Genomic DNA, 15,204 nt, shown 5'->3' on the forward strand with positions numbered 1-15,204 from the left:
ATGAAAGTGAAGGAATAAAATATGAACTCAAACCAGGGAAGAGAACAGGAGAGAGAGGGTGACATCAATGGGTGAGAGATTCCAACAAATTTTGAAAGCAAAAACAAACCAAAGAGAGTTCACAGTTGACAGAGAGCCCAGGATACCACATAGGGAGCTGCAGTTGAGGAGGTAGTCAGTTGGGCCAGCAGAGGCTCATAATGATTCCAGACTTGGCGATAGTGGGTACTAGAGAGGGAGAAGTAACCAGAGGGTTGATGACAGGATAAACTTACAGTGAGTAAATTAAATTCTTCCTTCCCTGTCACCCTAGACTTCCTGACATTCATCCCTAGGCAAAATATCAGAGCGCTCTTTGCAAAAGAGAATTAAACCATCAAGGATGAATTAGGGCACCTAGTGGCATGTTAGTACTCCTCTCCAAATAAAGTGTTTTTCATTCTGGCATTTGTGGAGCACCCATTATAACAATCAGCTCCCTTCTGGGTCCCTCCACCAAATAAAGCCAGTAAGTGGCCAAGAAGGCCTGGATATGCAGACATCTCAGTAAGATTTTCTATTAACTCATTCATATGAGAGAAAAGGTAAGCAACCTAGAAAATCAATCCAGGATGTTCAACATTCAACTAGCAGACATTCTAGAAAGGAAAAAACCCAAAAAACAGAGGAAACAAAGTGGAGGCAATTATTAAAGAATAATGTAAGAAAAGACAAAGTCTTTCAAATTAAAACAGCTCCCTGAATACCAAGTATGGTGAATAACAAAACAGACATTGATCTGAGTGTTGGTTAAATAAGTAGTTTATATAAAAATTGACCATATCACTTATAGTGTGGTCATATCATTTATGATATTCTGTATGTATATTATATTTCAGAACAAAGTTTGAAAAGTTCCTCTCTTAGCTGAGTGTGGTGGTTCACACTCCAGTATTTGGGAGGCAGAGGCAGAAGGGTTGAGTTGAAGTCCAGCCGGGGCTACATAGTGAGATCCTGTCTCAGGAAAAAAAAAAAACAAAGCCAAAACAACAACAAAAAACAACTCCAAATAAAATTATATGGCCAGAAGATGTGCTATGATTATCTCATGGTTTCAAGGAAATGCACACAACATTGAGGGTAAGTAGATTAAATAAATAAAAAAATAAATAAATGCAGAAAGCAAGCCCTGGTCCAAATATGAAACACAGCAAAAGGTGGCATGATTTTGAACAACCGGTAGAGCATAAAAAGGGAAAATTCAAGTCAGGTGTAGTGATGCACAGCTGTAATCCCAGCATTCAGGAGGCAAAAGCAGGAGGATTGTGAGTTAAAGGCAGGCCTAGGATACACAGTGAGATCCTGTGAAGGAAAAGGAAGAAAGGGAGGGAGGGGGGGAGGGAAGGAGAGGGAGAAAGAAAGATTGATTTACCTGGGGATGTAGTTCATGTGGTAGAGCACTTGCCTTAGCATGTGCAAGACCCTGGGGTTTCATCCTCAGGACTGAGGAAAAAAATGCTAGAAACATTCTTCTGGGAGTACAGATACTGCTAGAGTGGAAATAAGGTGCAATTATAGTACACTATTTGGCCCTGCAATGAATAATAGCGATATAGTCATAATCACATAAACAGTATATTGGTGATCAACTTCTATAATCAGTCTCTCTAGATAAAGCACTGAAAACCTTATATTTTTACAGAACAGAATGTGAATGTAATCAGCCTTGTTGGATGCACAAGTACAGAACACAGAGCCTGAAAGGTAGAAGAGAAAAGATAGAGGGGAGGATGGATCTCACAAAGTAAGTGATCAAGAGATACTATAGAGGACTGGTAGAGTGGCTCAAGTAATAGAGTGCCTGCCTAGCAAGCTCAAGGCCCTGAGTTCAAAACCCAGTGCTGCCCCCAAAAAAGATACCATAGAAAACTAAAAGATACTATGGAAAATTGGCTGGTGAACTGGCTCTAGTGGTAGCATGCCTGCCTAGCAAATATGAGGCTCTGAGTTTAACCCCCAGTGCCAGCAAAAAAAAAAAAAAATCCATTAGCTTGGGGCATGGCTCAAGTGGTAGAGAGCCTCTCTAGCAAGTGTGAGGCCATGAGTTCAAACCCCAGTAGGAAAGAAAGAAAAGAAAGGAAGGAAGGGAGGGAGGGAGAAAGGGAGGGAAGGATGGAAAGAGGGAGGGAAGGAGGGAGGGAGGGAAGGAAGGAAGCAAGGAAGGAAGGAAGGAGGGAGGGAGGGAAGGAAGGAAGGAAGGAAGGAAAGAAACATTGCTGAGAGGGCTGGGGATGAGGTCAGGTGGCCTAGCATTCCTGAGGCCCTAAATTCCATCCTCAGCACTGGAAAAAGCAAAAGAAGAAGAAGAAGAAAAAAAGAAATCACAGTATAAAATAGTATCTAATAATGTTACAAATGTAACCAATAGAGGAACATAAATAATAACACAACTATCAAAATTTGGAATGAGGGAGAATAAATAAGTTAAATTTCATTTGTCACACAAGAAAGAAGTCAAGAGATGTTTAAAGTTGATAAATGAAGAAACAACTGTCAAAGCATGTTACTTAGAGATATGAAGTTACTACCAGAAAAACTAAATGATAAAAGTGGCTACTTCCTGGGACAAAGAAATGGGAGGCAGAGAGATGTTGGGTTTTTGTTGTTGTTTTTGTTGTTTGAGACAGGGTCTCAGCCTCCTGAATGCTGGAATTACAGGTGTGTACCACCACTCCTGGCTGGAGATGTGGCTCAAGTGGTACAGTACCTGCCTAGCAAGTGTGAGGCCCTGATTTCAAACCCAGTACCATCAAAAAAAAGAGACTGGAGGTGTAGCTCAAGCTGTAGAGCGCCTGCCTATCAAGTGTGAAGCCTTGAGTTCAAACCTCAGTACCACAAAAAAAGCTAGCTCTTTACTATACAAGTCCTTGTGTACTATTTGCCTTTTTATAATTGGGCATATGCCACATGATCATACTTCTATGTGAAAACTAAAAAATTGATCTCACAGAAGTAAAGAACAGAGGCCAGGAAGGGCATGGGGGAAAGGAGGATGGGGAAAGGTGCTGGTAGATAGGAGAAATAACCTCTACTGTTCTATAGCACAGTCTGATAACTATGGTTGACAACAATTAATGAAATACTTCAAATTACCTAGTAGAGAGATTTTGAATGATCCCTACACAAAGGAACAATAAATGTTTGAGGTGATTGATATACTAATCACCCTGATCTGATCATTACACATGTATACACATATTAAAATGTCACACTGTACTCCATAAATATATACAATTACTATGTATCGATTAAAAAATATATATATTTAAAATTATGTATATGTGTTGCTTTGATTTTTGCCTTTCTGTGTTTTGGTGGCACTGGGGTTTAAACTCAGGGTCTCACACTTGCTGGGCAGGCACTCTTACTACTTGAGCCATTCCATCAGTCATTTTTTTGTGAAGGTTTTTTTTAAGATAGGGTCTCCTGAACTATTTGCTCAGGACCAGCTTCTAACCTCAATCCTCCTGATCTCTGCCTCCTCAGTAGTTAAAATTACAGACATGCGCCACTGGCATCCAGCAATGCCTTTTTTTTTTTTTTTTTGAGATGAGGTCTTGCTGTGTTGCCCAGGCTGCCCTTGAAATCCTGGACTCAAGTAAGTGATCTTCCTGTCTCAGTCTCCCAAGTAGCTAAGACTACAGGTGGATGCCACCAAACCTGACTGCTCTGATTTAATTTCTAAAAACAAGTCCCTTCTCTTTCTTTGGACCTGTCTCCTATACAGCACATGCAAAATGGAGAGAGTGATGATTATGGGTAATGTGAGGTCCTGTTCTCCATTCTTTGCTTCTGTTTAGAGCAGGAGCAAAAGAGGTGGGTAATGAGCTGGCCCCTTCTAACCAACCCCTTGACTCCCTACAACCATCTACACAACCACCTTCTTAGCTGCTCCAGCCTGCACCACCTTGTGTCCTCTTCAAATTTCACCATCACCAGTCCAGCCCCTCCAGCCTTCCACTCATTCAGCTATTTACACCCATTAGTTATTTATACCTGCCTGAGTCACAAAGGATTTGAGGTTGCTTACTCCAAGAACACAGATAAGGACAGAATAAAAATGGAACTAGAAAATATGAACTCAGAAAGAGAAATCAATGAAGATGCTAGAGCTATATACTTCAGATTAACTAGTGACTGAGGCAAAAAGGAAAATATAATGAGCTGTGACAGTCCCCTATTAGCAAGGAGGAAATAAACCAGCTTCTGGGGGAGGCCAAGCTTTGCCTAGTACTGGACTCTTCAAGTTGTTGTCCATGGGTGATTTCATGAAAGAGAAGGAAAGCATATTTATGGAGCACATACAAGTATCAGGAAATGCCACTCAAATTATCTTGGGTAATTCTGAAAAACAGGCATTTGGTATCTTATTTTACAGATGAGGAAATGAAAGTTAGGAAAACATAACATGGCTTCACTAAGTTCATCCAGTAGTTTGGGGCAGAGTCTAGATTCAAATTCAAGTCTGTCAGTCTCAAAAGCTCATCATTTGTACAACATACCATAAAGCCCCAAAACAATGACACCTGGACCAAAGATTCCCTGCCCAAGAAAATGGGGACACATTTATGACAGATGCAACTCTCCTTCTCTTTATGAAAACAGAGAACGGGGGGTGACCGGCTTGGATTTTAAGCCAGAAAATGCCTCTGGGATACCTCAGTTACATTAGACACCTAAGGCAGAATCCAATAGAAAGAAGGTTGAACCTCAGCTGAGTGGATAAAAAGAAGTGTGAGTTCGCTCTCCAGCTATGAATCTAGCAGCTTTGATTCCTGAGGGGCTGGAACAAAGCAGAAGTCCTGTCTGCCATCCAACTGAGAGTCCCTTTAGGTGATGCCTCCCCTTCATTGCCTCGTCCCCACAAGCCACCCAATCTCCTTAAACCCTAATTTTCCTCATGTGTAGAAACACAAAGATAATGATCCTCACTGCCTTCCTAAGATTTTAGGGCAGGAAATAGCACATTTAAGGAAAGATGCTTTGAACACTGGCACCAATACTAGAGTGACTTCCAATCCAAGTGCTCTCGTCTACTCAACCTTGAATGGCCTTACGTAAGTCCTTTCTCTCTTTGGGTCTCAGTCTTCTTATCTGTGAAATGAACACCTTGAGCTGGATGATTTTTCAGACCCCTTCCAGCTCAAAGTTTCTTGAATTTTGTGCTGATATCATAACCTTGTTGGTCACTGGCTGGTGCTGCTCCTCTGAGCTCCTGCAGTGGGCTGTACTCACCTCTATCATGGTACTTATCAGGGTGTTGTCATCATCATTCTCCCCGCTACTGCCACTGATGATCTTACTGTCTCTCATCAAAGCTGCTGTACCAGCCTCCTCACTGGATGGTCTCCAATCTATCTGACAATCTACCTATCCTCTAGGAGGATCTCTTCCAAACCTGGCTCTGACATACTGTGCAATGGGTGCCTCTCTCCCCCACCCCAGTTTAAAATCCTATGTTGTCTCCCAGTTCCCAACAGCATGAAGTTTCTGATGCTACTAGTCACGTGTCCTCATGGTCCAGGCTGGGCAACTCTTCAGGCTTCTTCTCTCTGAAAACTCCTTGCCTCCAGATGCTGCTGTAGTTTGTTTTAAACTGATAAAAGTGCCCCTTCTTGGGCTAAGGCTGTGGCTCAAGTGGTAGAGCACTTGCCTAGCAAGTGTGAGGCCCTGAGTTCAAACCCCAGTACAAAAAAAAATGTCCCTTCTCCCCATACATACTCTGTGCTGTTCCATCTGCCTTAACCTCCCCATTGCCCCCAATTCCCAGCAACCCACACACCATCCTCCTTTGCTTAGCTAAGGAGGCATCCTACTCATCTTCTGAGCTTCAGCTCAGGAATCAGCTCCTCCAGGAAGTCTTCCCTATATGTCTGGGTAGATGTCCCACCTTTGAGCACCCATGGCCCCATGTCCCCTCTGGTATAGCATACTGCACACTGCATTGTAATCATCTGTTTCCATGAGCACCTTCTCCACCCAACTGTGAGCATCCTGAAGTCAGGAACTGGATAATACAAACCACCCAACTCTGTCTGTGAGGGTACAAGGCATGGCGCACACTAGGCACATAAATATTCCTTGCACTTACTGCTCATGCAGAAATGCGGGTAGCTCCCACATGGTCTCTCCCTCCTGCCCTCCCACAGCACAGTTTTACAAAGTTATCATTAATAATGCCTGTTGCTGAGTAAATGTATACTGCATGCTGAGCACCTCAGCTATGGCATCTTACTGAATTTCTACAACAACCACAATGAGATGGATTGTTCATGAAGTAGCTAGCATAGTAGACATGTGGTTGTTTTAAAAGGATATTTTGGGGAAGGGCTAAGTTACGTACTTTTCATCACAGATAAAAAAGTCAGTAATTTTTTTTTGCAGTGCTGGGGATTGAACCCAGGGCCTCACACGTGCTAGGCAAGCGCTCCTCCACTAGCTACACCTCAGCCTCTAATGACAATAATTCTAAAGTGGTTATATAGAGGAAAACATTGGTTTGATTCAGATGAGTGCAGTATACTGTATCCTGGGATCCAGTAGGAAACCACAAGACCCAAGAGTATGCAGTCACATTACCCCTTTAAGAAGGTATAAAAATCACATAGCTCCAGAACAATTACTATGTGTCAATTAAAAATAAATAGTGTAGGTTTTTTTTAAAAATCATATAGCTCCAGAGAAATGCGCCTGATATTCATGAAATGGCACATTTCAGGTAGTCGTAGTGATAAAGTTACATCTTAAATGTTAGAGGACCAATCCTGATATGTCGTGTAGCTTTGGCTTGTCATCTTTGTTTTGAATAGGACGTGCTGCGGCTGTCTTGAGTTGTTGTTTTGTTTGCTGTGGTCTGCCTCTAGGGGGCAGGGCAGTCTCATCTATTATTTTCCTTCCTCAGCCCTCCGCTTTCTATTCTGATGAGGAGCATCCAGGAAAGCTCCTCATACATTTTTATGGGGCTGGGGGAGAGTCATGAATGTTACATTTCAAAAAATACAATTTTATCCCCATGTACTACTGGAAAAAAATGAGGCTCTGAAAGTGAAATAGTGCCCAGAGTCACACAAACTCCTTCTAGAGCACCACACTTTCTGAACGCTCCCAGGTCCCAGGGAGCTTCAGCTATTAAGCACTTGGGAAGAGACTTCCCCCCCGTACACACTCCCAACATGGATGCTTGGAGAGAGGCCAAACACCATGAGGAAGTTTGAGTAACTAGCAAATCATCCTGCCCTAAACAACTCCTCCCTCAAAAGAGGAAATCCATCACTATTCATCATTCTTCCCCCAAGACCAATGTTTATTATGCTGCCAGGGCATACAGCAGGGAATGAGCCAAAGAGGCTAAGTCTTTTCCCACCCCAAGACACTGTGCCCAAGCCCAGGGTCTAAGCTCAATAAAGATTTGATAGATACAAAAAACAAAGAAAAAGAAAAAAGGGGAAAAACATGATGGGTAACTAGGCAGATTCACATTGGGCTGGAAGGACTACACACGGGTCCTAAGCAGGGGTTTTGCTTCATTCAGAACGGAAGATTTTGCATCACGGGGTTAAGACAATGTCATGACATGGCCGTGGAATAGTAGGAGAGATAACAATGCGCAGACTGACCTATCTGTTTCTATCTCATCAAAGTCTGCTTCTCTGTCACTTCATGAATTGAGAGACTGGTGGGTGTGAGAAGCAGAGAGAACAAAAGCCAAATGGCTCCAGGGAGCATGAGGAAAAGGTCACAGAAAAGATAGGAGAATTCTGAAATTGCCATTTCTCTCAACAGAGGTCCCACAATAAAGAAAAAAATGAGGTACCCCAGCCACTAGTTCACTGGGACTTAATCGGACATTTATTTGTCTACTCAATATTGATTGAGCAGCTACTATGTGCTGGGCTGTGTTTACAAGTTCCTCACCCCTTCATCATGCTCCCTGCACCTAGCACAGGGCCTGACCCATGACATACATTCAATATGTATCAGTTAAATCTGAATCCCTTCAGGGGCTCTCCATCTAGTAGAGGAGACACAAGATGTGGACTATAAAGGTATAAAGGCTAGACTCCTCATTGCAAAGGTCAGGGATAAAATGAGCACCAAAAGGGGCCAGCGAACAAACATGGGAGAGGTGACAGGATCAGCCTGTCACCTGGGAACAGGTTCAGCCTGGGAACAGGATGGAGCATCTAGGAGAAAAGAATAGCATGAACCAAGTCACAGTAACTACTGGAAAGCCTCGGTGGGTGAATGGTGGAGGCAAACAGGTCAAGGTGGCTGGAGCATGGTCTGTGGGAAAGAGACTACAAAAAGATGAGCGGAAAAAGGGAAGTTGGGAGCAGATCTTAAGAGGACAATGTATAGCAGGTCAAAGAGAGTGAAAATACAAGAGCTAGACTGCAGAACATGGCCTGGCTTCACCTTATTAGAGGCTTTACAGAGCAAGAACAGGAAGGGTGATCTATCAGGAAACCATGGCAAAACTTCAAGTGATCATGAGAGGGAACCTGTCTTGCCTCAAATGTTGGTCCTGAGAGTTCTGTAGGGGAGAAAGCCAAACCCAGGTCCCCAGTGGCCTCCAGGTTTTTAAACCCCACCTGTGGGAAGGAAAGATGTATCATAGGCTTGGGAGCCACATAGTTCTATGTCCCATGTAGCTGTGTAGCCTCAGGCAGGTCACAGCCCCTCCCTGATCCTGGTCTCCTCATTTGAAAAATGAGGATAACAATAACACCCACCTGGCAGAAATTCTGTGCAAATGAGATAAGAAGCACTACTGCATAGTGGATAAGAACATTGCAGACCCTGGAGTCCAACTACCTGGGTTCCATCTAGCTCCTTCGCAGTTCTACCACTTATTCATTAGGTGACCTTGGGTATATGACCCAACCTTTCTAAGCCTCAGTTTTCTCATCTGTAAAATGTACAATCCCTACATGAAAGGATTCATGTGAAGACAGAATGAATTACTACACAGAAAGCGCTTAGAACAAACAGTACCTGGTACACAGTAAGTGCAGTAGAAAAACGTTAGCTATTATTACATAAAGCCACATAGTGTGGTGCCTTGCACACAGAAGGCTGAGACTTACTCAGTACACGTGTGGCCTCTTCACCATGCTCCAGGCCTTTACTCTGCTCCCAGAAAATTCAGAGGCCACAGTAGGCAGGTGTAGGACAGAAAAAGAAAAGGTAGGAGGTGGCAAGCCTGGGTCTAGTGTCTTCCTCCCACTGCCCCCCTCCACTGGACACTGGAGACCACCCACCCTCCTTCAAAATCTTTCTCCCCACTGCTCAGGTCCCCAACCAGTAGCTTGGCCTACCCTGATCCCTCTGTCCTCTGAGATACTCCATTCCTCCCTTGCTACTCATTTTGTCCTCTGCACCATCGCCTAACTTAGCCTGCAATCCTGTCTCCCTGGCTGGTGGGAGGGGGACTCTACAAGTGCCAAGAGCTTGGTGTTTGCTCAGTCTAGTGGCCCCTCCTGCTCTGTGCACATAGCCAAGAAATATTTGTGGATGACAACAACCCAGTTCTTGCCCCAGATCTAGACAGAAGACTCCTCTAATTCTCATTAAATCCAACATTATCGTTTCCTCCCTAACCAGCATAATGCTCACAACACGGTTGGGGGGGATGTTTTTTCTTCCTAGGAGGAAGAAAAGACCACCACCCAAGGAAATGGACTCCAGACCCCAAAGAAAACAGACTTCCTAGAGCCTGTCCCTGGGCTTATTTGATCCCTTTGGTAACCTCAGCCCTTGTATGGAACATGCTGACACCCCACTGCTTGCAACAGCCATGTGGAGACCACACACTGCCCAGGCTGTCAAGAACACCAGGATGGCCCCTTCAGTTGCTGTCCCCAAATGTGAGCCAGCTTGCAAGGTGGGTGGGAGCAGAGGATATGGAGAGATACCACCATACCAGTTACAGCCTACCGCCATCTACAGCAGAGCCGGAGCTGAGCTCATGCAAAAAAATGCAAGGGAACGCAACAGCAGTGCATTCAGCATGGGGCACTCAGCAGTGGCACCTAGCACTCCCATAAATCATTCCAGGTGCCAGAACTACAGGGGAGCCAGCCCAAGATCAATGACGAAAGTGCAGCTCTTCTCTAATCATGGGAAGGGGCAACAATTCCAGGTAAGAATTCCAAGAATCTGAGCATTAGTCCAGATCAACAACTACTAAACAAACACACAAACAAAACCCTCACGTATAGAGGACCAGAAGGACATAAGGACTCATGCTGCTCTATGCAGCACTAGGGAAGCCACACCCAGAGCACAGCAGAAGAGATCCTGGCACCCTGGAACCTGTCCAGAAGAGACAGTGTGGGAGGATGTGGGAGCTCTGGGTGGCTGATGTGGATGTGGATGGCCATGACAGCTGATGTCCAATGCAGGGGAAGGGAAGTTCACAGGATGGGAGTCTGTTGTATTAGTAGCATGACCTCCGGTGGGCTTCGCTTTTTGGAGCCCTCAGTTTCTTCTGTTGTAACATCTGAGTGGTGGTGACAAATGCACAGGGTGGTTGGGAGGGATAAAGTCCCTAGGCAGAATGGCCCCCCAACAAGCTGCAGGTCAGTCCAGGCCCTACTCTCCCCTCTTTGTCCACCAGAGGGAGCCTGGGGACCAGGAGCGCCCAGCCTGTACCAGCTTTGCCTGTCCTCCCCCAATGCTGCAGCCTCTGCTGCTGAACTCCCACCCTGCCTGCCTGCGCTTCCAGTGCAGCCTTCTCACCCACTCCTTATAAACCCAGAACAGGCCTAGCAGGGGGAGTCACTTGCAGCAGAGCACAAGCAGCACTGCTAGGTCCTCCTGACATCTGGCCTGGTGAAGAGTGGAAAAAAGGAAAAAACCTTCTTCCCTCCCTGTTCACATCCCTACTTATCCCAGACTGATCTCGTCCTGTTCAAACCCTCTAGATATCTAAGGCTCTCTTGGCCGCTCCCAGTTCAGTACCTGTCGGAGTCCTGAGGCTAATAGACTCCCGGGGATTGGAGAGCTTGAGTGAACACATAACATGCCTTGGAGACAGGCAGACTTGGGTTCTAGTCTCAGCTACATTAGCAATAACCTTGAACAAGGTCCCATCATCTTAGAGCCTCAGTTTCTCCATCACTAAAATGGAGTTGCTAATACTCACTGCTCACTGTATAAGGCTTGTCATGAGGACCGAAACAGACAATCAGGTATGTACAAATAGTTAATATGTGGTTAGGAGAGAAATTCAAAGTACTACCTAAACCCCTTTATTAATCCAATAGGAAACGTGAAACAAGGAAATCCAACAAGCAACCTGGAAGGTACACAAAAAGAAGGAAGGATAGAGAGGCAGGCCTGCAAGGATGGCAGAAGAGCAAATGGGCTTCCAGCCAGCTGAGAGATTCAGACCTGTGTCTGCAGGATGGAGGATGGAAGGGCAGTGACAATCATCTCACTGAGCCTTATACCCAATTCAGGAGTTATGCTTTCTCCAGCTCTCTCAGACTCCCTCTTGGCCTCTGGTGGGCATGTCCAGCCAGTCACTACCCCCATCCACTGAGGCAATCTACTGCATCACCACCAGCCAGGTTGGAAAGTTCTTCCTGATTTTATGTTCCCACTGTTCCTGATTCTGCTCCCTGGAGCCATACATAATAAGGCTGCTCCCTCTGTCACAGGCCTGACCCTTCTAGAAAAATCTTCTGTGGTCAGGTTTGAGGACCACAATGTCCCATGCAGTCTTCCTCTACATCCACCCGACACTGGCCCTCTCCTAATTGATCCTTCATCTCCCTGCATCCCTTTTCCAGTGTGGTGCCTCAAGGTGCGCAGTCAGTCCTCTGGAAATGGGCTCCCTGAAGCCCTGTCTGGGCATGGGCGCCCTTTCTATGGCCCCCAGTCCCCTCTGGGGCAGTCCACCCCAAGACTTAGCTGAGAGTATGCCGCAGTGGAGCCTAGATGAGCCCTCAAGCTGCAGCTGCTGCTCCTGGGGCTCAGCCATCTCAACCCAGCACCCCAGCCTGCTGCCTCACCATGGGGGAGTTGCAAAGAGCTGTCTCCCAGCAGATTTCCTGAGGCAGAAGGCTTCCCCACCCCCAGCAGAGCTTCCAAGAGACACTCCACTGGTTGTGGCACATGGTAGGACCAGCTGAGCAGTGAGAGGAGGGGGAACCCTGTCCATTTGCTAAAGGACTTCAAACTTGCTCTGTAGTGTGGCTGGATTAGTCACAGAACCATCAAGTTGAAGCGGGAGGGGTCCTTAAAGAGCATCCAAGACAGGCCTTGCCATTCAAAATGATCCAGGGGAATTGATGACTGAGAGAGGAAGGGACTCAGTCAAGGTCACAAATCCAATCTGCAATGGACCCCAAAGGGGATACCAATTCTCCTAATTCCCAGTTCAATGTTCTTTCTGATAAGGCAGAAAAGCAATAAGGGAGCCTTTAGGGCATCCCTGTAAGCCTGCACACCCTTGATTCTCAGCCTGATACATTTATCCCAAACAGCACACTATGGGATCTACATGGAAAAAGTGAACCCTGCCCATGTCTCACCAACCCAGGAAATATTGCCAGGGTGTCCCAAACAGACACACAGACACACAGGAACTGAAGCCAATCCAACAGAGGGGAGATTTATAGACTTCCCTTCCTGGTAGGGCTCTTTAAATGGGTGTTGGTTTTCTTGAAGGGTGGAGAGGGGGTGGACTTTGAGGAACTAGCCAAGGGCCTGGCCTCCATCTTTGCTCCCCCATTTTTGCTCCCCCTCTGGCCAGGATGTACTGCAGTTCCCCTCAGAGGGATGTCTCAGCCTCCAGCAGCCATTCTGGTCCCCACCTGCCTCTCTTGCAAAGGATGGAGCAGAGGCGGGCAGAGGAGACAAGATCAGGCAAAAAGAAAACAAACATAAAAGGAAGTGTGTGTGGGGGGGGAGGTTCTCTCCCTTGGGGCTCTGAGTTGACACCATCCCTGATGATAAAAATCCCAAGCAGCACAGCCAAAATAAATAAATAAATGAAAATGCATCCTCTGGCAAGGATACAGCTAGGGGTTGAAGAAGTGGAGGGGAGCAGTGATGATTGCTCTAGTCCCTCCCTGGCCTCAGTACCTGGGGAGTGATGGGGGGGAAGGAGACGCTTGCACTCATCTGGCCAACTCAGTGTGTGGTGGCTAAGGCAGGGGTGTCAGCTGGATGAGGAGAACCTGGCTTTTCCAGGTTAGGGCAGGAGAACAGGACATGGAATCAGGCACAGGCTTCTTACTTTATCTGGACAAGTTGCAGAGAGATGGGGGGGGAGGGGGAATAACAAACACATTCCTTACTTTCTCTGGAGGGTTGTAGCCGGGCTGGTGCTGGTACTGGTGCTGTGGCCTCCACCGGCGCCTGGGCTGGAGCTCCTGGATGCGCCACGGCTCAACTGGCCGCGCTCCCGCGGTGGCCGCGGCCCCACGCCCACCGCCGCCGAATAGCCAGCTTCCTTCTCACGGCCGGGGTGCGCTGGCCCAGCCTCCCGCCCGCCACGTTCGCGACCCAGGGCTGGGTTCTCGTGGTGCAGGTGGCACTGAGCCACCTCGCGCTCTCGGGCGGTGTAACCGGTAGTATCCTGGAGCGGATAGGAGGCGTCCCGTTCCTTGTCCCGATACACAGCCTCCCGGTTCTGGTAGGCGCCGTCCCGGCTGGGGTAGCCCACGTCCCGGGTCGCCTGGTGGAACTGGCTCTCCCGCAGCTCACGGTGGTGAAACTGAGTCTCGCGCAGATTCTGGTACTGGCTCTCGCGGCCAGGGCTATCCCGCGCACCGTGGGGGTCCCGGTGCAGCTCCCCACGGTGCAGCTGGCTCTCCTCTCTCAGGTCGCGGTTCTCCTGGGTGAGCTGGTCCAGCTGGCCCTCCAGCTCTTCGATGCGCCGCCGCTGAGTCTCCAGCAGCTGCTGCTGGCTCTCAATGATGTTGTTCAGCTCCAGCAGGTACTCCACAGCTCGGTTGGGGCTCTCGGATCCCGGGCCGCCTGGGGGCCCCGACCCCGCCTCCATCCTGGCGGCCCAGGGGCAGGGGAAGGGGCAGGAGAGCCCAGTTCCCGCTCGCTCACGGCGCCACCCTCCCCCGGGCCCAGCCGGGGGAGGGGGCCGGCGGGACGCGAGGGCGCGCACCGGGCTCGAGGGCCCGGGGGCCCGGGGGGGCCCGGGAGACAGCGCTGGGGCCGGCGGCACTGGGAGCAGGAGCTGAGGCTGCAGCCGCCGCCGCCACCGCCACGGCTCGGGAGGACGCGGCCCACGGCGCTCCGCCCGATGCGGAGTCACTGCGCAGCGCGGCCGCGCGGGACCGCCCCGGCCGCCGGCCCGCCCCCCGCCCCTGCCCCCACCCCCACCCCGCTCGCCCGGTCCGCCCCCGCGCGCCCCACCTGCGGCCGCCACCCGCATCGGCAGCTGGACAAGCCCCAAGGCACTGGTGCTAGGCTAGCCGGAGCCAGACCCATCTCAGCCTGCAGGAGATCTCTCCTTTCCAACAGTCCCAGGGTCTTCACCTAACGAAGCCTTCCACCTACCCTGTTCCAACATCCCTTGGTCCGGTCCATTAGGCCCAGGATCCTCATCTCATTTGGGAAACACCCATCCTAAGCAATCCCTAGGTCCAGGCAACCCACGGACTCCTCACCCGCCCCCCAGGTCTGCCTACCCCAACCAGCATGCCATTCCCCATCCCAGCCAACCCCCGGACCTCCTATCTCAGGCAACCTCTCTTCAGCCTCTCTCATGGGCGGTCTCTGGGTCTCTCATCTTAGCCAGTCTCTGGGCTGTCCCTCCACACTTGCCAGGCCTGTGTCCCCCCCATCCTAGCCAATCTGAAGCTCCCCCCAACCCAGGCATTCCCTGGAGCCCCTGTTCCCCACAACGCACACACACATCACAGGTATCCCCTAACTCTGCATCCAAGTCAGTAGTACCCAGATCCCCTATCCCAAACAACCTGAGATCCCCTATCTTAGCCAGTCCCTGGATCCTCCCACCAAGGCAGGTAGATCCAGGATCTCCCATCCCAACAAGTCCTAGGACTCCCTATCACAGCCCAACTTGGGATCAAAACAGTTCATTCAGTCCTGATTTCTTCCTCTCCTATGGCAATGCGCTTCCCATTCATTCCATCATTGTCATCCAATGAAATTGTACCCATCCTTCAAGACGTA

The 15,204-nt window shown here is 48.4% G+C and overlaps 1 protein-coding gene across 5 annotated transcripts in view; it reads right to left on the reverse strand.

Moving 5' to 3' along the window:
* Iqsec2 (IQ motif and Sec7 domain ArfGEF 2) overlaps positions 1-14,249 on the reverse strand; it is an 87,528-nt gene extending 73,279 nt beyond the window's left edge. For 3 of the 5 annotated variants that reach the window (XR_012444557.1, XR_012444558.1, XM_074063761.1), the window contains exon 1: positions 13,347-14,249. Coding sequence is in view for 3 of the 5 variants with exons in the window: in XM_074063761.1 (XP_073919862.1) it covers positions 13,347-14,053 (707 nt within the window). In the remaining 2 variants the exon portion in view is untranslated. The remainder of the gene's footprint in view (positions 1-13,346) is intronic. The other 2 variants (XM_074063763.1, XM_074063764.1) reach the window with 2 other exon arrangements.
* Between the last annotated feature and the right edge of the window lie 955 nt (positions 14,250-15,204).

Source organism: Castor canadensis, chromosome X (assembly GCF_047511655.1).
Source record: "Castor canadensis chromosome X, mCasCan1.hap1v2, whole genome shotgun sequence".
NCBI lineage: Eukaryota > Metazoa > Chordata > Mammalia > Rodentia > Castoridae > Castor > Castor canadensis.